The 23,449-nt window shown below is 40.7% G+C and overlaps 1 protein-coding gene across 5 annotated transcripts; it reads left to right on the forward strand.

The window, feature by feature from the left end:
• Window positions 1–240: 240 nt before the first annotated feature.
• On the forward strand, window positions 241–23,291 carry lrrfip2 (leucine rich repeat (in FLII) interacting protein 2). Of its 5 annotated transcripts, XM_085428704.1 has the most exons (27): window positions 243–857; window positions 1,215–1,360; window positions 10,869–10,955; window positions 11,376–11,435; window positions 12,027–12,086; window positions 12,235–12,273; window positions 12,485–12,553; window positions 13,557–13,604; window positions 13,717–13,785; window positions 13,984–14,067; window positions 14,526–14,582; window positions 14,953–15,006; window positions 15,132–15,188; window positions 15,551–15,622; window positions 15,837–15,950; window positions 16,389–16,430; window positions 17,852–17,983; window positions 18,375–18,446; window positions 19,261–19,431; window positions 19,518–19,610; window positions 19,989–20,081; window positions 20,756–20,857; window positions 21,635–21,767; window positions 21,895–22,065; window positions 22,153–22,232; window positions 22,338–22,442; window positions 22,531–23,291. In XM_085428704.1, the coding sequence occupies exons 1-27, from the start codon at window positions 806–808 to the stop codon at window positions 22,639–22,641; spliced, it is 2,373 nt and encodes a 790-aa protein (XP_085284830.1). In that variant the 5' UTR covers window positions 243–805; the 3' UTR covers window positions 22,642–23,291. The 5 variants fall into 5 exon arrangements, with proteins under 5 accessions (XP_085284832.1, XP_085284830.1, XP_085284831.1 ...); XM_085428706.1 differs by lacking the exon at window positions 18,375–18,446 and having other exon boundaries at window positions 241–857; XM_085428705.1 differs by lacking the exon at window positions 12,485–12,553 and having other exon boundaries at window positions 244–857.
• Window positions 23,292–23,449: the final 158 nt, after the last annotated feature.

Here is a 23,449-nt window from a genome sequence, read left to right on the forward strand (position 1 = left end):
GGGATAACACCTCGACAGTATCGCGGGTTATTTAAAGGTGTCGCGAAGGTGAGGTATTGTTTTTGGGGGGCTGGGAAATATGACTGGAGGATCAGTGCCAATTTGCCCTGTCTGTCTCTGGAGAGTCGAGGTTAGCCCCACTAGCTATCCAAGCTAACTACCCAGCTAAACAAGTGAACTAGCTTTAGGTAGGTCTTCGGGACTGGGGGGTGGGGGTCATTGCCGGGGGATGGACACGTCTAAATAGTTCTCGTTTTCTAGAGCGTTAGCTGGGCTGAAAGCTCAATGAGAACCTAATAAGGGAACTTTTCAAATATGAATTCGGGAACGACGAAATGCTAGTTAGCACTCCCAGTTAGCTCAGCAAAGAGCTAGCTAACAGTAGTTAACGCTGGTAGCTAACGCTAAGGAGCAACACATTGCCTCACTTCATTGCATTACTTTTGTTCTAACCCAGCTGAGGCCGTTATTTTGCTTATATGACAGGGGGTAATTCCAGCTTTATTAGTGGGTGGTAACTTAACCCAGCTGATTAATGATGGGTGGCTAATCACCCTATTCTTTGTCAAGGATCAGTATTCGTTAAGTTGCCTGCAGCGTCTGTGATTAGTGCGTTTGACTCTTGGACCTACGCGGTTTAGCTCATCAAACGTCTGCATGGAGTGCTCATGTCTCACTTGGATCCTCTGACTCAGCCGGATCCTAAACTAGGCGTTTTCCCCCCCGTGTCTGTACCAGCCATCCACAGTGGGCTTTTGTCTAGTGATAATGTTAACTCTAATATTACTCTTATGTCTATCAACGCATGTGGAATACCCATTACATCAACTTAAAATGCAAGCGTAATCAGTGGACAGGTATTGTTTGTAGATTTATTTTTTTTAATTAATTGTGTTATTCATTCTGTACACTTTATCATGCTGCGTTTTGGGTTGGTATCTCTGGCTGGTTTAAGCTACCAGAGCTCCTTCTATATGCATGTCACATTAAAGCTGGTTCATGTCAGTCACAAGTGTTTATCCAAAGCCCTTGTGGGTGCCATACAAGGGTCTGTTTTTGCAGGAGTGAAAATAAGAGATATGAAGTGTCTGAGTTGGGAGTGCAGAACGCATACACCGTGAAACACAGCCAAAAGGCATATGTCTAATTATTCTATCATTTGACTTTGTTTACTGACTTGTTGAAATTATTTTTATCTGCTTTTGTTCCTCCAGGAATTAACACACGTTTCCATCTCCTGGGCTTACGCAGTATGAGTTCCAGTACTAACATGGGGACACAAGGCACTGGTAGAAAGCGTGCTCCTCTAAAAGATCGGTTCTCAGCAGAGGATGAAGCGCTGAGTAGCATTGCTCGTGAGGTAAGGTCATTCATCACCTACATTAATTTTGAAGCTTACTGCAATGAACCTGGGATGCTTTCTCCATAAAAGGTTCCCCTTATGCAATCTGAATCAATGCAAATCAGATTTTTATTCAGCTCAAATGTTCTTGTTTATCCTCGTTGAGATAATGGGGGCTTCAAGTATAGACAGAAGACTGATTTGTCAATTTAAGGGTGGCTAACCCGGGCAACAGAACCATCACTTTTTAAAACTACCAGTTGTAGTACCAAGTAGTTTCTTAAGAGCATTGTCAGTACTCATATGCTTGCCTAAGCAGCATTATGGTTTGTGAGAGCCCTTTTAAACTGAACATGGCGATTAAATCTTTTGCCTAAGCTTTATAATGTAAATGCATGTGTCTACTTACTTTTTGTAACCCTTATTCTATCATTGCAATTACTTAAACCAAAGAAAAAACTCAGGTCATCGTAATGATTTTTCATCAATGTGAAACATTTCAAGAAGACAGAAGTATTTTTTTTTACTTACATTTGTGTGAATTCAAACAAAAAGAATTAAAAATGTTAATTATCTTTTGGCCTGAGAGATTGTGGAAAGTATTTACCAATAGCTTTTACACCATTTGAAATTGAGCTAACAATTTTAGAGCCCAGGTTTGGAGTAACCTGGCTGACCTTACTGATGTTCCAGTGTTGTTTTTTGAAAAACTGGTTGAAAGTTGAGACCAAAGGCTACTCAGCAGAACTTGTATGCAATCTATCAGGTTTCAGACTAGGTTAGCTATCAGTTTAGTTTAACAGCACATTGAATTAGAGAGGTGTACGAAGACTGCAGGGCGACTGATGTTAATTTGAAGTGTGGTGCTCAAAGTTGCATTATCAAAAACCTTCATATCTATATTTAGATATTGATGTTTGTGTTTTTCTAGTTAAGTTGTGAAGCAAGTGAAGACGGCTGTTTTGGAGTCCACAGAGGTTGACTTCACTTGTAGTGTTTTTGTTCACGAAGGAAAAACGCAGGCAAAGAAAAAAGCTGCCTGGCTTGTAACAACATGCCCTGGGATTATTCCATTTTGTTCCACTACAAGCCTTTCATTCCTTCACTTTTCTCCACAATATTGTGGATAACAGCAGAAAAAGCAAATATTGTTTTTGGTTCTTGTTGTATTGTTTTAAATAGTTTTTAAAGGGATCTTTAAATTCATATTTGCATGTAATAGTGATTCTGCAGGTTTTTTTTCCTGTAAAATTTAGGCTAAATCAGATAATTTCTTGCCTTTAAAAGCTTAAACCTAACGATAAATATCAGCCTTTAGTTGATGTTTATATTGACCTTTAAGAGCGAAGTCTTTGATGATCGAAAGCGGTGCAGTTCCTCATTCTTGAACTCTAAGCACAAGGCTCCATTTGCTCTCTTTATAGTTACACAGGCTCATCATAGAAACATGAGTCATCCAACCCTCCCAGTCAGGTCCTAAGTCTCATTCTCTTTGTGCTGCTAACCAGAGATTAGACTGTTTAGGGAGTTCAAGGGGTCAGTGTCTAACTTGTTTCACGTCACCACCTGCCCAGATTCTTAAACCTCTGCAGCTCCTACCTTGTGGTCAGGAGAGCCAAAAGTCGACCAGTCTAAAGTCTTGGCACAGTCCCCGACTGAGAGTGACTGTGAATTTGAGCCTGCACCATCACCAGACTAGTTTTGAGGCCCCTTACATTACTGGGCACTCAATCTTTGGAATACTGGCAGCTTACAAATCAAGCAGGGGACAAGTATTAGAATTAGATTATCACCTCATAGGTGTTGTCCCTCAGATAGGGATCTAAGGAGTCAACTATTTGAACAAAGCCATGCATGTCTTTTTTGATGTAGAGAGAGGAGTGTCTGTGCACAAACTATAGTTCATAGTCCATTTGATTTCATTTGTGATATCACCAAGTCGCTGTTGCAATGGAAAGTGTACAACTTTCCTTATATGGTTAGGAGTGTTAAGAGTTCAAAGAACAAAGCACCTATTACAGTCTGTGTTCATAAGCGTTTGGATGGCTGCTGGGATACAATCACTACCACTCCTATCCCCATTAAAACCTGTTTTTAACAATTATTATTTGGATTTCTAAAAGTAAGACATAGAGGAGTTAGCATTTTCAAGGACTGGTTGAGTATAATTCAAAGAGAGCCGAGACCTGGTGGTTTGCTATTTACAGGACTAGTATAGAGGACATACTAATCAGCTATCATAATTATTTCCACTGGAGTTAAAACAAGCTCAAACAGACCTCCCTTGTAAATGTGGCATTGAGTCTCCTATGGAGCGCACAAACACAACATAACAATCTTGTTTAGCAGATTGTTGCATAAATAAAGGTCAATTTAAAAAGCTCGATATTGACTGTTTCATTTCAGATTGCGATAATGTACAGTATGTTATCTAAATATTAATATTACATAAATTTCAGCATTTACTGCTGAATTTATTATGAAGAATTGTAGGTGATTAAAAAGTTATTGGTCAGTTTCTCACAGCCCGGCATTTTCCAGTTATTACAGACTGAAAGATTTTTGTTTGTTTTTTTATTTTGCAGAGAATTGGGGTTTAATTACAGTAACCTTGAATACAGATTCCTCATTCCACATACTTATTTTTAATTTTACAATAACTTTGACATTTACATTAACTTCTTGTACAGTGTGTGTTTTGCTTCAGGTTTTACAGTGGCATTTTATAGATCGTGTACCGATTAATCTGCTCTTTTTTTTTCTTTCTTTCTTTTTTTAATAAGTTTCACATTTTCAGAGAGCTCAGATGTCTTGAAGTGTTTTCTCAACACTATTCCCAACACTCAAGTCACTTTACTTTGACATAAACCAGAGGAAAAGGAGCCTTCTGTTACATTTCTTATTACTTGAATTTTGGTGAATATCCCCATATGGTGGATTAATCTTATTGCCTCAAGTGTAGGAGGAGTGTTTAATGGCGAACTTCTACTGCTCGGGTTACCTTCTCAGGCCCATGATGTGGCAGTCAGAGAGCAAGGCTGGATGGGCCAGTCTATAGATAGGACAGACAGAGAAGCTCAGCTGTGCTGCTGTGCAGAGCAGGTCATACTGTCAGACAGATCAACAGGTGCAGAGCACACGGCCAGCCATCTCATTTGCTTTCTCATTTGGTCTCTCTTACACACTTGCAACTTTACTTCCTTTTTCACCTTGTACAGATCACAGTGCAGGATATTAAGTTTACCGTAGGTCAAACGTCTGTTCTGGCAAAAACATGGCTACCACATATATCCCCAAATAAAACTGAACATCCAAACCACAACTTATTTTTCATAAGCGACTTGCTCAAAATATTGGAGTTGCTATTATATGTTCATGAAGTTGGTAAATTATTATTAATCAAAATTAACTCTTGATACTGTGGTGTTAGACTGTCTACTTGCTGTCTACTCATTGCTCCCTCTACATCGCTATGAGTCTTTGTACAGGCTGCAGGAGTGACAGAAACCAGGCAATAACAGGGCTTAATTTGGAGTTGAGGTTAATATTTAGCCAATGATGTTGTCATTTTAAACAGTGAAAGTGAAAGTCTGCACCGACTAACAGGTACTTATCTTTGCTAATTAGTATGGTTGTGCCAATTGTGAAGGTCTGGCCTGATAACAATGTTGAAAATAAAAAACTGTCTGCTCTTGCTGTTGCTAATTTAGTTTATTTATTGTTTTTTTTGTGTGTGTGTTTAGGGGTGTGTGTTTTGGTTTGTTTGGGGTTTCTTTTCTCTCTCTCTTTTCCCTTTTCCATTTGTGTGGGGGTAACAAAGAACTCTGTATTTATCACTCTCTCTTTGAACACTGGTGTGAAACGGAAGATAGAAACATCAGCCTCTTCCATTGGTAAATGTCATCTTATTTGCAGATGTCAGTCAGTGGTGCATCTTTCCTAATGAGCAAAGAGAAAGGAGGACTAATGGGTAGAGCAGGGCGATATGACCAAAAATATTTATCATGATATACATTTGGAAATTTGCGATAACGATATGACTGACGATATAATTGACACTAGACAACATGCTTTACAACTCCCCAACTTTATTAGTGCAAAAAACCCCATCAATGTATTTTCACTTAAACAAGCAGCTGTTTTTTATGTGCATTAAAGTTATATAAAGACGTAACAGTGCAAATGCAAATTCCTTGCTGACAGTTTAACCAAAAGGCATTTCCAGTGGAAACTGGCCGACATATCCTCAGCATAACCATGTATAATATCCACAAAACTTTAAAAAGAGGTTATATACACACACACAATACGGTAATATTATGTTGAAGCACAGTACGTATCACTCCGCGAGGCGCCTGCCTAATATAGCCGTAATGCTCCGACAATCCATCAAGCGGTGCGGGTTCGTAGCTTAGCAAAGTCGTACTAAAACATTTGACAGATTTTCGAGCGCCGTGTACGACATAAAATCGTTTCGAGGTCAGTAAACACAACCAGAATTCATACATAAGGCCCACGGGATTATAAGGGGCACTGTCGATTTTCAGAAAAATCAAAGGATTGAGTTTAAGTGTGCCGTATTTTCCAAACAACACGGCCCGCTAGCATGCTCTACTAAAAATAGTGCTTTGTTGTGTATCTGACGGACGAAAGCTAAACCAGTTCCACACCACTGAAGTTGCAGCATTTTTACAAATCAATTCTGGTTCATCCGTTTCATTCAACGATCCACTTTCGCTCTTCTCATTCTGCGTCGCCGCCGTGTGCATATGTAAACAAAGGCACTGCGCATGCGCGTTTTACCCATATTCTATCTAGAGATGGCACGATACCACTTTTTTATGACCGATACCGATATCATAAATTTGGATATCTGCCGATACCGATATGAATCCGATATAGTGTGTTTTAATCAACAAAACTGGTTTTTTTTTTAAATATCTTGCTGCATTTTGTATAAGTTCATACTCAAGTTTAAAACAACAACTACACTAAAGATATTCTGTTATACCTGTATGCAAAAAAAATATTTCATAGTTCAGCAATACTGATCAATCTAATAAACTTAAACCTACACCATCCTCCCTATTCTGGTATTTTAAAGAGTACTTAGCGTAAATATTAAGCAACCTAACTAATAGGGTTCCAACTCCCAGCAACAACAAAAATAAATAAATAAAAAATAGGGAACCACCCCTCACGCTCCACCTCATGATGCTTAATCGACGTAATCAACCTTAATTTGATGCAGTGTGGGAAAAAAAAATGCACAGAAATCAATTATTTTTCAATATATTAAAATATTAAATAAATTCAACATCTTTCTTCAACAGAATTGCAGACTGCACAGATGGTACCTTCCCAAAGGAAAAAGTACTATAGCTTACTAGGGTATATATATATACAGTGGGGCAAAAAAGTATTTAGTCAGCCACCGATTGTGCAAGTTCCCCCACTTAAAATGATGACAGAGGTCAGTAATTTGCACCAGAGGTACACTTCAACTGTGAGAGACAGAATGTGGAAAAAAAAAATCCATGAATCCACATGGTAGGATTTGTAAAGAATTTATTCGTAAATCAGGGTGGAAAATAAGTATTTGGTCACCTCAAACAAGGAAAATCTCTGGCTCTCACAGACCTGTAACGTCTTCTGTAAGAAGCTTTTCTGTCCCCCACTCGTTACCTGTATGAATGGCACCTGTTTGAACTCATCATCTGTATAAAAGACACCTGTCCACAGCCTCAAACAGTCAGACCCCAAACTCCGCCATGGCCAAGACCAAAGAGCTTTCGAAGGACACCAGGAAAAGTATTGTAGACCTGCACCAGACTGGGAAGAGTGAATCTACAATAGGCAAGCAGCTTGGTGTGAAAAAAACAACTGTGGGAGCAATCATCAGAAAATGGAAGACATACAAGACCACTGATAATTTCCCTCGATCTGGGGCTCCACGCAAGATCTCATCCCGTGGGGTCAAAATGATCATGAGAACGGTGAGCAAAGATCCCAGAACCACACGGGGGGACCTGGTGAATGACCTGCAGAGAGCTGGGACCAAAGTAACAAAGGTCACCATCAGTAACACACTACAACGGCAGGGAATCAAATCCCGCAGTGCCAGACGTGTTCCGCTGCTGAAGCCAGTGCATGTCCAGGCCCGTCTGAAGTTTGCCAGAGAGCACATGGATGATACAGCAGAGGATTGGGAGAATGTCATGTGGTCAGATGAAACCAAAGTAGAACTTTTTGGTATAAACTCAACTCGTCGTGTTTGGAGGAAGAAGAATACTGAGTTGCATCCCAAGAACACCATACCTACTGTGAAGCATGGGGGTGGAAACATCATGCTATGGGGCTGTTTTTCTGCCAAGGGGACAGGACGACTGATCCGTGTTGAGGACAGAATGAATGGGGCCATGTATCGTGAGATTTTGAGCCAAAACCTACTTCCATCAGTGAGAACTTTGAAGATGAAACGAGGCTGGGTCTTCCAACACGACAATGATCCAAAACACACCGCCCGGGCAACAAAGGAGTGGCTCCGTAAGAAGCATTTGAAAGTCCTGGAGTGGCCTAGCCAGTCTCCAGACCTCAACCCCATAGAAAATCTGTGGCGGGAGTTGAAAGTCCGTGTTGCTCGGCGACAGCCCCAAAACATCACTGCTCTCGAGAAGATCTGCATGGAGGAATTGGCCAAAATACCAGCTACTGTGTGTGCAAACCTGGTAAAGACCTATAGTAAACGTTTGACCTCTGTTATTGCCAACAAAGGTTATGTTACAAAGTATTGAGTTGTATTTTTGTTATTGACCAAATACTTATTTTCCACCCTGATTTACGAATAAATTCTTTACAAATCCTACCATGTGGATTCATGGATTTTTCTTTCACATTCTGTCTCTCACAGTTGAAGTGTACCTCTGGTGCAAATTACTGACCTCTGTCATCATTTTAGGTGGGGGAACTTGCACAATCGGTGGCTGACTAAATACTTTTTTGCCCCACTGTATATATTAGACTTAATAGTTACTATATACAGTAATGGACTTCTATTCATTTTACATCAAATTAAAACTTTGGGTGTCAGATAATTATTTATTAAAAGCTAGACATTTTAAATGAGAATAAGAAAGAAAAGTATGTCTTTGTGCCCCCTTTTCCCTGTTAATGCCCTATCGGCCCCCCTGGCTAAACTTTGCTAGATCCGCCCCTGCACAGTTACCAGCCGTCAGCTACGTAGAAAAAGATCCTGGTGTAGAAAGTAATATTAAATAAATTCTAACAACAGCTTATCAAGCTTAAACGTGCTGCTGTTGTTCAGCCGCTGGTTTCCTCTTTCTGGTGCAAAGTGGGCCAAAAACAAACAAGAGAGACGGACTCGCGACAGAAAAGCCGATCAGCTGATCATTAAGCAGTTTCATGATTGAAGTAGCAGCAAGAAGAGGCACTCGCTCCATATATCGTTTGTTAAGCTTAACGCAGGAATGCTGTACAAACATTCAGAGATGGACTTACACACTTGCTTTACTTCTCTCGGGGATAACTTTGTCGGAGATGAAATGCCGGGTTGCTAGCGAAGCTCCAAATGCTATCCAGACCACCGACAGGTCCAGCATCCCACAGCCGCTCTATCACGTGATGCCTACTGCTCCGATGTGCTAACGTTCTGAGGCGAGTTACGGCGTGTTGCAAGTTTTGTGAGGTGCTTTCGTGATATTTAATGGATCGGATTACATTTTTTATTTTTCTCCGATATCCGATCCAGTAATTTAGGTCAGTATCGGACCGATACCGATACGTAATATCGGATCGGTCCATCTCTAATTCTATCACGATATTTCATTTTCCTATCGTTGCCCAAAATTACACCGGTATTACCGTGAACGGTATGATATAGCCCAGCCCTACTAATGGGTTTGTTTTTGTTGGAACTTAACTAATTTTGCCAGCCTGAGTGTGAGTTGAGTCACTTCTGTGACCAAATAATTTTTCACAGTGGCACTCTGGTTTTCAGTCACAGAGCAGTGAACTGCTTGCAGTGTTGATCCCTAATGTCTTTTAAGAAGAGAACACTGGCAGGCTTTAGTTGGAAATGCAGCAAGGACAAGATCAGAGTTTGGTTAATGTATTTTAGCTGATACTAATCTATTAAAACATGTCTGGATATGAACATCTCTAGCTTGTATTTGTTGTTAGGATTAAATGATAATTCATCTGCTAAACAAGATTGTTAAATTGTGTTTGTGCGCTTCAGGCTATTATTGAAACGGGAATAGCGTATGTCCACAGGCGTTCGATTCTGGCAGTGGAGATAAGAAATTGCTGGAATGCTGACAGTGTTTGTCTGCAGTGAGATACTGTACACACTACCCCCAGTATTTATGGACTGCCTTTTAGCTAGAGATAAAGAGCTTATAGTTTCACGAACAAGTTTGCCATTCTCTGTTTGTGGCATGTTTAGTTTCAGAGCATGTTTGGTATGCCGTATTCAGTACCCAATGAAAGGCTAGGCTACATAGTCACCTGTGTCTAATCGGAGCTGTGAAGGGGTTGCTCACATTAGCCTCCATGCTCTGTAAAATTATCTCCTGTTTATAATCTGACTCACTACAACAAATTGTGCAATAAAAGAGGAGTTTTGGTATTCAGGTTAGCTTTTATTTATAGCTGTTTTGTGCTTCAGGGTCACTTGGATATTGTGAAATTGTTTTCAGGCTGACTCATGTTGTTTTTTTGTTTGTTTGTTTTTTTTCTATTTGCTCTGCTTCTCAGTTTATTTGTGCGCTATCGGCATCTCCCCTTGTGAGGGCTTTAAATTAGCCCTCCTGAAGCTAATGGTTAGCACATGTTGGTGGGGATGAGGCATCCCAAGCACTCAACGGGAGCTGTGGCACAGAGGAAGCTGGTCCACAATGTAATATGGACTCTGCAAAGTTTCCATACCGTAAAAAGACAGACGTTTTAGCACCTGTAGCAATATTTGAGTTTAGAAACAACAACAACAACAAAATCAGCGAATATTAATGTTATTTTTGTCGAGGCAAAACAAAAAAGTTCAATAGAGAAATCTTTGATATTGCTTAAGAATAAGGTATTTACAGAGCAGATCATTTTACAGTTACATTGAGTGGTCTCTACTGTGTGATTAAAGCAGTGTTTGTGAAATAAAAACAAATCTCTTTATTATAATTTTCTTTTTTAAATAAGCACTAATTTGTCTTTATCATCCTGGTAGATCCATAAACTAGGTCGTTTTTGGTGATTTGTTATTGTTGATGTGTTGTTAAAACTAAGCAGGGCTTCATCTTATGTGACAGCACGACCTTCAAGCGAGTGTGAAGAAATGAAATCAACCCACGTCTGCCAGATGCCTTCTCTTTTACAGGAAACTGTTCAATATCCAAACATACTCATGTAAATTCTACAGTGTGATTATTTTTATTGCAGCGCTCTGCTGTCTCTTTTATACCTTTTATAAGTTTCCATTTGAGATTGACAGGTGTGTTCATGTTGTGTGTTACAGGCGGAGGCGAGGCTGGCAGCAAAGAGGGCGGCTCGGGCAGAGGCAAGAGACATTCGAATGAGGGAACTTGAACGGCAACAGAAAGAGGTAAGTGGACCTGATAGGCAAAGATACTCTGACCGTAATTCAGGCCATCAGGTACTCTGATTTACTGCTGTGTCTGTTAGCACAAATGTTTTGTAATTTTACTATGGGATTTGGTCTTGTTTTCTTTCTGCTAATCACATTTTAATGTTTTGTCGCTACCTCCTGTTTGCAAAGTGCTCATCTGCATCCACAGCAGACGATCTACAAGCTGTTGGCTTTATAGCATAAAAGAAAGTCTACAGTGACAGTTCACATACAGAAATATACCCATGGAAAGAAAAAAATGAAAGTGCTGCATGTCCACAAATCAACAAAAAAATCTTCTATTCCTGGTTTAAATGTCACCCAGTTTTTCCGTTTCAGCAGTTTTGAATGAAATATGATTGTATGTTTTTCCTGGCATTTCCTCCCTCTGCCCAGCTTTCTTACCGCTCATCCAGCAGTAGCAGCAGAAAATGGGGTCAGATCCACCAGTGGATGGTAGGCCAGTGAGGCAGTGTTGTTGCTTCCATTTCCACTAACACAGCCTGTTGTGTGGGACTGAGTCCCAGTCAACCCTGACAATTTAGCTACACTTGACTTGCTGACTACTATGTACCTCACTGTGGAAATATGCCTCAACAGTGTATTTGCTTTGGAGACACCATAATCTGTGACTGTGTATTTGGAGAGCAGGCTTTGGCCTTTGACTTTATTTAGAGTGGGTGAGTCTGTATGTAAGGAGGCGGTTTGGACCGTTAGCTGTACTCCTCCAGCTACTTAAGAAATGATAGTGTCTTAAATGTTTATGAACTACTTCTGCATGAAATTAATCTGTGTTGGTGTGTTGATGCAGAAAATAGGTTTTCACTGTGTGCTGTTTAATGAGACAAAGGTTTGTAATATATTAGCATGTCTAGTTTATCATTAATCCTGCCGTTTTGCTTGAAAAGGCTAACATTTGCAAATGTTTATGACACCCATTTGGTGATAAACACGCAGAGGTTTTTTTGAATGGCTCGGGCTTTGCACAGCAACCAAGTGTTCCAGTGATCTCTCTGCTTTCACTCCAACTTTCCTTCCTGAATCTAGGCTGACGCAGAAAAAGCCAGAGCCTCTAGTAGTAGTAGATCCAGCAGCCGTCATCAGCGGGTCTGTATCTCCCCTACATACTTCCTCTTTGTCTCCCTCTATTTCCTTTTCTTATTTCCCCTTTAGGCATACAGTTAATCTCTCATCACTCATGTGTGTCTCTCTCTATCTGCTTTTCTACTGTGACTCCATATTTCCACATTAACAGGGGCTGGATGATGATGTCACGTCAGTCCGCAGCTACAGGGTGCGTACATAATACACCCCTGCCAGGTTTATTAAGACTGCACACTCATAGGGGCACACTAATGTGTGAAAGCCGTTGCTCTTGTGTGGAAACCAGTTGTTATATATATTAAGATTTGGCTGAACTGTGTTTTGACAGTATTGACTGTTGCTTTAGTTTTCTCTGAGAAATTCCCTGCTTATCTTTTTTTTTAATGTTTTTTTATTCTAAGTCGTCGTCATCAGGAATACGTGACTTGGGGTCTAAGAGTCAATCCAGTTCCCGTAGAAAAGATGCCTTGGTTTGTTCTCTGTGCATATGTGTGAGAGTAGTTTGAAGGCTAAATAGTAGATTCACCTAACCTTATTTTTGCAAGCAGATCTAACTCCTAGATGGCAACTGTTTTAGAGTAGTTACCTTTTTTGTTGAAGTTTCTCATCTACTAATCTTGAAATGCCTTTTCAGTGCAGTTTGCACCATGATATTTTCTGAATGCCTGGCTTTATGGTTCTGATTCATTCATAAGAAAATTTGGTGTGACATTTTTCAGCTTTTAAATTCTTTTTTTTCTTTGTGCTGGAAATGCATGCACATTGACACTGGTTCTTAGATATCATAATGGTATATTTCTACCCACTAGTATATGCTCATAGTACTGTATTGTTTGCCCTGCTTGTGGTCTTGGCTGTGAAATAAAAGTGATACAGTGCTTTCCTGAGGTGTTGTAGGTAATATAAGGGCAATATAATGTCATGTTACGGTTATACGTAATTTTAGTAGTTTTCCTAGATTGTTGACAGGCACCCTGATGGCCTCATAATATATCACACATAAGTGAAGTTTTGCAGATAGATAGATATCTATATCTATCTAGAGAGAGGATTTTGTCATAAATACAAACGATGCAATGCTTTTAAAAGGTGTTATAGGCACATAAATGTCCATTGTTAGGCGGTTGCCAGGTGATATAATGACAACATCATATCTGAAATGGATAAAGAACCTTGTGGGGCCTGAGTGGCAGTGTGCGTGTCAAGTTTGGTTGCTCAGTTTCTGGTCGTACAGCATGAGTTGGCAGACAAAGAAACAAAGTCACAGATTCTAAACTGTGTAAGAATAGCAGGGTGTACAGTTCAGCATTACCAAAAGCTTTTTCAAAACACAGTTATGTGTCTAGTACACCAAACATATGCATGCATTTGTAGAAGTTGACCTAACAGCATCCCAGATGTTTTTTTTTTCGTTTGGTTGTTTCTGTTGTTTAATCTTTATCCGATCATAATTCTGTGGTCTCTCCTCCTCAGTCTGATGGCATCTCTACTAGCTCTGCGCTCAAGAGTTCACGCTCCACTGTATGAAACTTAGGTGTTTGCCATTCTTTATAACTTTCTTTTTCTTGAAGTTCCTGTTTCCCATTACAGCTGCATTTTCTTTCTCTTTGCATTGTTTTTCTGTGTTGAACAGAGTTCTGTGTACAATGATCTGCATAGCCATAAGAAGGCTTCATCCCGGCCCTCAAAGAAAGACCTTCTGGTCAGTGTTGTTGTCTTGGCTGTGATCTCAAGCATGGAGATGGTGTAGAGTCATTGTGGTGGCTTGCAGTGGTATTTTCTTGGCAGCTGACTTTACCCTTTACTTGTCATCACTGTGTGAAGTGGCGCATAGATCAAGAAGTGTTAATAAAACACACACCAGAGGATGAAATTTCTGTTGGTGGTTATATCCTTCCAGACTGGGCTGTACCACGATCAGAGGAACTACACCAGCCTAACAAAGACCAAACCACCACCTCTTCTCTCCACCTCTACCTATCGGGTTGGTCCTTTGCTGTGCAACTTTTAGTTGACAGACACTCACTGAAAATGGAGCCAGCTGAAGCTGACTATTCCTGTCTGCATGGTGTCGTTTAGTGGAGTTTTTATGTGTTACATATTTGTTAGATATTTGTAATAAGGGGCATTGTTTGTGTGTCATAATAATCAGGGTAGAGAGAAACATACCAGTTGGCGCATAGTGTTGCTCAGAACTTTATACCCACACTTCTTAAAATCATTTGAATTCATGTAAATTACTATGACCAGGGTGTTATTTAAATGGACATGTCATGTCTTATCACACTTTGAGCTCAAAGTCCTAAATGTGTTAGGTTCAGCAAAACATTCGTCCTGTTTCCACTCGCTGCTTCTCTTTATTCTCTCACCGCCTCACTTTTCCACAATGGTCTGCCTCTGTCCTCTAAGGTGACCTTTCCCTGCTCCTTTCCTCTCCAACAGGCCACCACTTCCTCACCCTGCACCACTGGCACAGGGCTGTCTCGCAGCTACAGCACGGTCAGTTTTTGTTCTCTAAGTGGCCAGCATCTCTGCACGCTTCTAGTTGCCTTCAGAGGCAGACCTCCCCCCTCTGTCACAGCCACGTACATGAGATTGGATGCCCAGTGTGGCTGGGTCTGCTTATATTTAGCTCCTGGACTCTGCGCACTTATCTGTGGGCAGATTTTTGTGCTTCGGTTAGATAAGACAGAAGTCTGTGTGAAGCCAAGGCTTCTGATGTGGAGCACTGAAACCAAGCTGAAGTTGGAAAACCAAGTATTTGTTTATTGCATGGCTAAAAGAGAGTCTGTTTAGCTAGTGCGTCATAGATTTATGTGTGCTCTCGTGTTTTGCTGAATCCTACGTTGTCTCCCACGTGTACCCTCAGGCCTCTATTTGCGACGACGCTGGCCTTTACGGCTCAGGCTACAGTTCAAGAGCTGTAAGTCTTCTGTTTGTCGAACCACGTTATTTTTGCATTGTCATCCCACAGCAGTTTACTGTTATGCCATTAGTGTGATGTCTGGCTCCATGCTGATCCTGTCCTCCTCCTCATCCCATCCACAGCCCTCTGAATACAGCTGGTACTCCTCTGGAGCCAGCTCCACTCGTAGCAGCCCTGTGGTGAGCACCTTAAAACCACCGCCAATCTGCATGAGAGCACCCAAAAACCTACTGCTAACAGCCTCCTCCTCACCTCCTCTCACCGTTTCAGGAAAGCATTTTTGACAGACTTTGTGTGACAAGTGTGTGAACAGTTCTGTGCAGGCTGAGAAGTTGTAGCAAGGTTTAACTTTGGTCCAGCTGATGCATCTGAGATAATTATCCTAAATGCATAAAATTGAATTAGGTTTCTTACTGCTGCTTTAAAGTAAATCAATTCTATTTAAGACCAAGACTTGGAATTCTGTCAGTTGCTGTTTGCTGTATAAAAGTACAGTGATTCCTCATTTTGTGACGTTTGTCTGTGTGCGTATTTGTGTCAGTCTTCCTCAGATGATGACACTGTCAGCAGTGTGTCCCAGGAACGCGGTAGCAGAGGCAGGAGGGACAGTGGGGTGAGCTGTAGTAATGGGGTAGTTGATGTGGCAGTAAACTTAAGCGCTTTTGCTTTTTTAATTGTATTGTACTGGGCATCAATAATGTAATACTCATGTGTACTTATCCTGTCTCGTGTTTTACTCAGTGGCCCTCTCTTATCCTGTCTCTGCCTCTTTCTTCTCTCTCTCTCCCTCTCTCTCTCTCTCTTCATCCTGCGCCTGTTGTAAGTAGTCTTCTGACCTCTTGGACATTAGTGAATCGGCCGCTGATTATTTCAGCCGCTCCAACCGAAGAGGCAGTATTGTGTCTGACCTTGATGATTTGAGTATTCCAGATTTGGATGCTGTAAGTGACTGAACAAAGTTCCAGACGGTGTGCTTGGGAATGGAGTCTAACACAAATTACTTACAAATAAAAATGACAGAAGTGGCTTACGCACGATTAAAAATTATATTTGGTATTTAAAACTCATTCATATTTTTTTGTTTTGTTTGTTTTTGTGTGGAAATTAATCTGTTATTGATAGTAGGGTGCTGTGGGCCACTGCAGTGGTTGTGATTGCAGCATGGACTGCTGGGTATCTAATGTATTGGTGTCTTGATCAGCTGTCAGCTCTGTAGTTTTTGTGAACATGCAGCACTTTTACCTAACTCATATTAACTTGTAAACTGCTTTTACAGATGAGGAAACGGCTTCAAGCTTGACCATACAGGTTGTATGTTCCTAATTTATTGCATGAATATGAACTAAACTGATGGGGTTTTTTTCTTGCTTGCTTTGCAGCTGGATGAAAAATGTGACAAGCAGTATTCAGATTATAGTAGAGTAAGTGCCATTACTTTTTTTTTTTTTTTTTTTTCTTAAAGAATTAAATGATCTCCAATGATGGTGTTTTGGGGATACTGTGCAAAATAATTTTTAAGCTAGTTAACACTGACCTATGAATCATTCAGGTATTTAAAAAAAAAAACCACACACATAATAACCAGTATCATTTCTACACATAACAGACGTCTTGCCAGCAGCCTGAAGTAAAAACAAATCATTTGTTCCCTTTTTCTTAGTTGAAACTGTGAAAAATGCCCTAATTTAAAAGTTTGACAGGCAGAAAATGGAACAAGTGAAGAAGACAGACCCTTAGAGGTCGTTAAGAAATAGGGCATAGACCTGACACAGGACCTGAAAGACCCATCTGACGTACTGTTCACTAAAGCCTCAGAAATGGTCTCAGCAGAAGTGTGGCTGTCAAGAAGCTGTTGTTTAGTAAGGGGAACGGGGAGAAAAGCCTGAGGTGTGCCAGGTTACAAGAACCGAACCGAAAATCAGTGGCAACATGTTTTATGGAGTAATGAATCCAAATTTGATTAGTTCAAAACATCACCAAAATAAGTACGGGTACAACAGTCATCCTTAATTGTTTGGTTTCAATTTCAATTTTGCTACGTTTTGATAAATTGCTACACCTATTTACATATTTTGCTACACCTATAGAGATTTGAGGGATCGCACAAGACTTCTGTACATCCTGTTTGAGTCATGCAGAGGTTGCTATAACAGATGTCTTCAAAGGACAGTTTTGGACAGTCTTGGGGATAAGAGGTCGGAATATTGTTGCTTTTCAGACATGTAGCGCACACCAGAAGATGATCTCCATCGGATCATTTCTCACTGTTAGAGAGGCTTTTGTTTGGTTTAGGCAAGGGTGCATCCTGGGTAGAGCCAGGATGCGTGTCACCCTCACTGTGTTATTATCATGTTATCTCACATCAACGCGAGGCAGGGTTAGCGAGTGTTTCATTTCAGATCGCACATACAGCTTCACCAGGTAGCGCTAAGAAAGGGTGTGTGTGTGTGTGTGTGTGTGTGTGTGTAAACAACTATAGTACAATTATACAAAGGAATGTGGAGAGCAGAATGACACCAGACACATTTCTGTTTCTGGTTGCAACTATTGCACTCCTCATCACAAAGTTAATTAAAAAAAATTAAATGTAATGTCTGAGTCATCAATAAATCAAATTCCACTGGGAATTAATTTTCTGTATTACATGCAAGCACAAAAAAATGGGAATAAAAGTAACCTAGTGTATACAAACAGCCGTTTGGGAGTCTGAGCTGGTTTCTCTTTCAGGTGGATTTGAATAGAACAGGATTACTCAAGAGCCATGTAGTATCAGATGATTGCTTTGCTGTGCTGTGCTGCGTTTGTTTTTCTCACTGGGGTTTGGGGTACTTTATGTCCTCAGCCATCCTCCCGGTGTGCCACCCCAGGCCTCTCGGCAGCCACCCTGGCATCACTGGGTGGTACCTCATCACGTCGAGGTAGCACAGACACCAGCAGCGCCTACGACCCCGACACCAGTCTGAGTGAACTTAGGGTAAGAAGTTCAAATACACACAGTGTCACTTTTCTATAATAATTAGTGAATAACTGATTAGAAGTTAGCACACAAAATTCCAATTTGATTTTGGATGTTTGATTATTGTGTTTTTGAGCCTTTTATGTAAACACATATTCCTTCTGGAGCGTTGCCTCTGCTGCCCTCCTGCTGTTCTTTGTGTCTGCTTTAACCAGTTTTCTGTGTGTGTGCATGGGAGGACTGGATGGGACATGTGCCCATGACACTGTCTGTCTCTAAGTGGGCATCTGTATGTCAGCTGGACTGTTTGACATGGCAGCACGGGTGCTTTGTTGTCTCTCCCTTTTATACTCCCCAACCTCTCTGATGCCCCAGTTCACCCCAACCATTCCCTCCATCTGCTCTACAGGATATCTATGAACTAAAGGACCAGATTCAGGATGTAGAAGGGCGGTACATGCAAGGGCTTAAAGAGCTGAAGGTAGAGGGGCTTGAGCTCACAGCATGTCTTCTCTTGTCCTCTGGGAGCAGCATGACTTCACTAACTCACACTGCCTCCCCACTCACACCCCTTGAAGTCTGTCCTGTAGCTCCTAACACCACAGCTGTTTCTTTGCCTGCTACCAGTCAGAATTGCGCAATGACTCTTTATTCCTGCATGGTCTTCTCCCTCTTCCTGTTTTGATCTTAAATGAAGACACTCCCTCAGTTAGTGCTGGTTTTTAATGTCTTAAGAAGAAGAGTAAAAGCTCCACCTGCTGACAGATCAGTCGTTCTTTCAAATTATTTCTTCCACCCAGGCTTTCTTTGGCACAGGGTTCAATGGCCCTCTGGCTCACTGACTTTCACCGCAACTTCCTGTCCTCTAAGGAAGGAAACTGTATGTTTTTATTGATAAGAGTAGTTTACTAACAATCTTATGTTCTTGATAGTTGGATACAACTGGTGCACTTTTAACTGGTTTTCTGCTTTCTGGTGCACTCATAGTTTTTTTTTCTGCCTTATTTCACTGCTGAAAGTGGTTGAAGGCATTTTTATTATTGTATGATCATTTTCACCATTTGTGCATTACATAGTCCCAAATTACATATTCAGTATTTTTAATAGCAGTTTTGTATTTTAAATATCTTTTTATTAATCTGAAACTTAAACATGTGTAGCATGTTTGGCCATTTCATGTTTGATGTGTTACAAAAGCTGTTCTTATACCAGAGAACGCACCTGTTGCATGTAGGTGGAGTGTGAAATAATTAATTAATTTTTTTACGTATTAACATGTTGCAAACCTTTATCAGGAGTCACTCACAGAGGTAGAGGAGAAGTACAAGAAAGCCATGGTATCGAATGCACAGCTGGACAACGACAAAGCCAACCTCATCTATCAAGTGGACACACTCAAGGATGTCATAGAGGAGATGGAGGAGCAAATGTCAGAGATGAAGAGGGAGCTGGAAGAAAAGTCGAAGGTGATAAATCTCCCGTGTGGTAACCTGTAACGTCCCAAACTCTTTACAGAAGAGTTGTGGCTAAAATGTTCTGTCTGTGCTTTCAGGATCTAGAAAGACAAAAACACACATGTACAGTTCTCCAGCATAAACAAGAAGAACTGAAAGAGGGAATCCGCCAGAGAGATGAGCTTATAGAGGTATTGTTGAACCTTAAACTTTTTTTTTTCAGCCTAGTGTTGATGTGTCTGTACTGGCTGCGGAAGATGTTCGGAAACTACTGCGCTAGCTTGATAAGGACTGATTGGCACTGGCCTGCCTCTAGATCCTCTACCATAGATCCTGTCTATTGCTCTGACAGTTCTTCTCATTCCATATATCCTATCAATCATTCATTTCTATATCTATTCCTATTCCAGCTATATCTGCTCTAATTAGTGTCTTTTCACACTGTTTCACCAGTGTCTGTCTTTTTGTCTCTATACATGTGCATTTTCACTTCTTTGTTCCATTCAGTTTTTCTTGTTTTGTTCCTGTCCTGTGTTGTGTCCTCTTGTTGCTGCTCAACACCACTCCAGGAGAGCCAGAAAATGCAGACTAAGTTAGATGCCCTCACCAGAGAGGTGTTTGACCTGCAGGAAACGATAAACTGGAAGGACAAAAAGATTGCGGTAGGAGGTCCCATGCCTTTGCTCTGACAGAACATGAGAGGCAATCGATGGCTGTGGGGTTTTTTGTCCCCCTCTCCGCTCCAGCTCTTTTGCCTCTCATGCTGTCTCTGCATGATGGAGACCCTTAGGCATTAGCACATAACAGAACCCATTCACATACGGTTTGGATTTTTGCATGTCAAAATAACAGATTTCAGTTTGATTGTGTGGCCTCAGCTAACAATAACAGTGTACTGGCACGGCGTTAAAGCCTGCTGTGGTCAACATTTCTGGAAGGATGGTCATGTGAACTCTAAGAGACATTAAGTCCATAAATTGCAGCATGAGATGCATGTTCCATCTGTGAATCGGTCAATTTGTTAATGTAGTCAGCATCGTGTTAATGTAAAGTTGTTGTTTTTTTGTGAGAATCAGAAGCAGTGCCCTTTCAACCCCCTGTGCTCTACCTTTCCTTTTAATCTTTCCCTTTAACCCTCAAAGCTCGTCACCTTGTCCTTCTCTGCTCGTGTGCTGTTTGTTATTACGTCCCTCTTCTTTGTTCGATATGCACAGTGCATGTTTGTGCATGGTACCTGTCTTGTTCCAGCATGTGTGGCATTGCATGTCTATCCAAAGTCTATCCAACTTCTCTGCCTCTTCTCCTCTCTCTTGTCTTCTCTCATCCATGTGGCCAGGCCCTAGAGAGGCAGAAAGAGTACTTTGATTGCATTAGGAATGAAAGAGATGAGCTCAGAGATGAGCTCGCTGACATCAAGGGGAAATCCAAAGCAGGAGAGGTAGGTCAACCGAATGACAAAAAAAAAATAAAGGTTACAGGAAAGAGCTGCTGGCCAAAAGATTTTTGTTGTTTTTTTTTTTGTTCTTCTTGGAACTAAGCCTGCTGTTTTGTTGTTATACTTTTTACTTCCACCGCTTTGTTTTTCTTTCCGCTTTCTTTGCTGTTTCACTTATTTTAATTAGTTGTTTTTTTGTTTTTTCCCCTGCTTCCTACTTGTGCATAACTTTTGGTAACTGCTGAATTTGTTCTTGACCCTGACTACATTTCATTAAATAAAATTCCTAATGTATGCAAACATTATCACTGTAGTACTTGGATCTCAAAAGCAGTCAATAACAGCAATGTGAGTTCAGATGATGAGAATGCACACTGCTAGGACGTGTTGTTGTAACCGTTCAATAGATTTAACTAGAGTCATGTTTCTTTACCCACTGCCAGATGGGGTGACGTTATCTGATATCAAATTTTGCAATAATATTAAAGTGTTTTGCAAAACCTGTCAGAACACAAGCAGAACATTGTTTGAAGCCATCATTATTCTCATCAAGCAGTTGTTGTTTCAGTCCAGTTTGTGCTTTCAGGCTTGGATTAGTGCAGCCTGTGCAGTGTCAGGGTGTAAAACATTGGAATGAATGTCTTGATCCACACGTTTAAACCTCTAAAATCATTAACTGTTACATCCTGGAACCACAGCACTCACTGTGCGGGATGGTATCCTATAAAAAAAAGTATAATAGAACAAGGCTTCAGCTAGCTTTTTTTTCCTTAACTACAGAAACATGGGCTGGTCATCATCCCAGATGGTACACCAAACGGAGATGTCAACCACGAGTCTCCGTCCTCAGGGATCACTTTGGTCTCCCAGGAGGCCGCCCAGGTGCTGGAGTCTGCAGGAGAGGGTCCACTGGGTGAGTTGGACCACCTGTTGCCTATATAGTGGGAATGTTTACAGCAAGTTAGGCATTTCATTAATTTTTCCTTGGAAAAGACTAAAGTTTTCAGCTTGATTAAATGTACTCTTCTTGTGTTTTGTAGATGTCAGGCTACGGAAGTTGGCAGAGGAGAAGGACGAACTTTTGGCTCAGATTAGGAAACTGAAGAATCAGCTGGAGGAGGAGAAACAGAAACACTCAAAGGTGGACAGTTCGTACACAGATGGGGAGAGGATGGAAAACGGTACAGACCTGCACCTTATTGAAATGCAGAGTAAGTTGACCTCGCTACCCGACTTACACGACAGCTAAACCGCAACCACCCCTTTTTCTTTTAACGTTGAAACTCTGCTCTCTGTAGGAGATGCCAACAGACAGATTAGTGAATACAAATTCAAGCTTTCAAAAGCAGAACAGGAAATGGGTACAATGGAACAAAATGTAAGTGAAATGTTTTGCAGAAACCTCAGTAAAAAAGTTGGTATTGTGGCTAAAATGGGAAACTAATCCGTTCCGGGTTTTGTTTTTGTTTTTTTTCTCCCCCAGATTAACAGACTTGAAGGGCAAGTCTCCCGGTACAAGGCAGCGGCAGATAACGCAGAGAAAATCGAGGACGAACTTAAAGCAGAAAAACGTAAAATTCAAAGAGAGGTAACAACACCTAAATCAGATTTAGCCCAGAGCACAAACCTGATGTGGCAGAATGTTGACTGTGTTATCTCCGTCTGCTCCCCCACAGCTGCGCACAGCTTTAGATAAGGTAGAGGAGATGGAGATGACCAACAACCACCTAGTAAAGCGCCTTGAGAAAATGAAGGCCAACAGGAATGCCCTTCTGTCACAGCAATGAGGCAAGGCAGCGTCACCACAGAAGCCCTTAAATCCGCACCTCAGACCTCTGACTGCCATATTGCGACTGGAGCACATTTCCATTTTCAGCTGTAACACTTTGAGATTTGTAGCTAACCAAAAACACTTAAAACCTGTAGCACAGGCAAATGAACTGAACTGTTTTCTTTGTTTTTCTGAATCAAGAGACATTGGTTTTGTGTGGGAATGAACTCAGAAATACGACTAATAAAACTACACGAGTTGCTGGGAGATACATCTGAGGACATTTCTCCACTCACTACTTAAAATTTCAGAGCTTTATACTACATCGTGTTATCCATGAGATTTATTTCCCTCTGACTGGGTGCTTGACTGTACTTTTTGTTTTGTTTTGTTTTTTGATGTGCTTTTTTTTTTTTTTTTTTGTTTTTTGTTTGTTTGTTTTTTTTGTTCCATAAGTTGCATGAATGAGTATAATGATGCTTTTTAAACAATTCAACCCTGATGGCTGCTCCAGCCCCGCACCTTCCTGACTTCCTCTCACACAGTGAAGTGCCTTTTCACACCAGGAGATTGGGGGTCTGCACCGCTTAATAAAACAATAATTGTTTTAACAGGTACATGTATTTAAAAAGGAATAAAAAAATAAATAAATAAAGGTGCAGTTATTATTTGAATATATATATATATATATAAAACCAACTGTGTCTGTTGCGGTTTCTTTGAAATTTTTCAAATATTTAAAAGATTTCTTGAAAATAAATGTGTCATTTACAGAAGTGTGGATTCCATTTTATTTTATTTTTTTATGTAGGACAATCGACCTA

Source organism: Rhamphochromis longiceps, linkage group LG13 (assembly GCF_057381845.1).
Source record: "Rhamphochromis longiceps isolate RC_006_pf linkage group LG13, R_longiceps_female_GT1.1, whole genome shotgun sequence".
NCBI lineage: Eukaryota > Metazoa > Chordata > Actinopteri > Cichliformes > Cichlidae > Rhamphochromis > Rhamphochromis longiceps.

What these genes read in the sequence shown, in the direction of transcription:
- lrrfip2 (XM_085428704.1), top strand. Translation starts at nt 806, where the DNA reads ATGTGGAATACCCATTACATCAACTTAAAATGCAAGCGTAATCAGTGG. An exon ending in CAAGCGTAATCAGTGGACAG is followed by an intron (nt 858 to 1,214) that starts GTATTGTTTGTA and finishes TTGTTCCTCCAG; the next exon opens with GAATTAACACACGTTTCCAT. An exon ending in CCAGCAGCCGTCATCAGCGG is followed by an intron (nt 12,087 to 12,234) that starts GTCTGTATCTCC and finishes CCACATTAACAG; the next exon opens with GGGCTGGATGATGATGTCAC.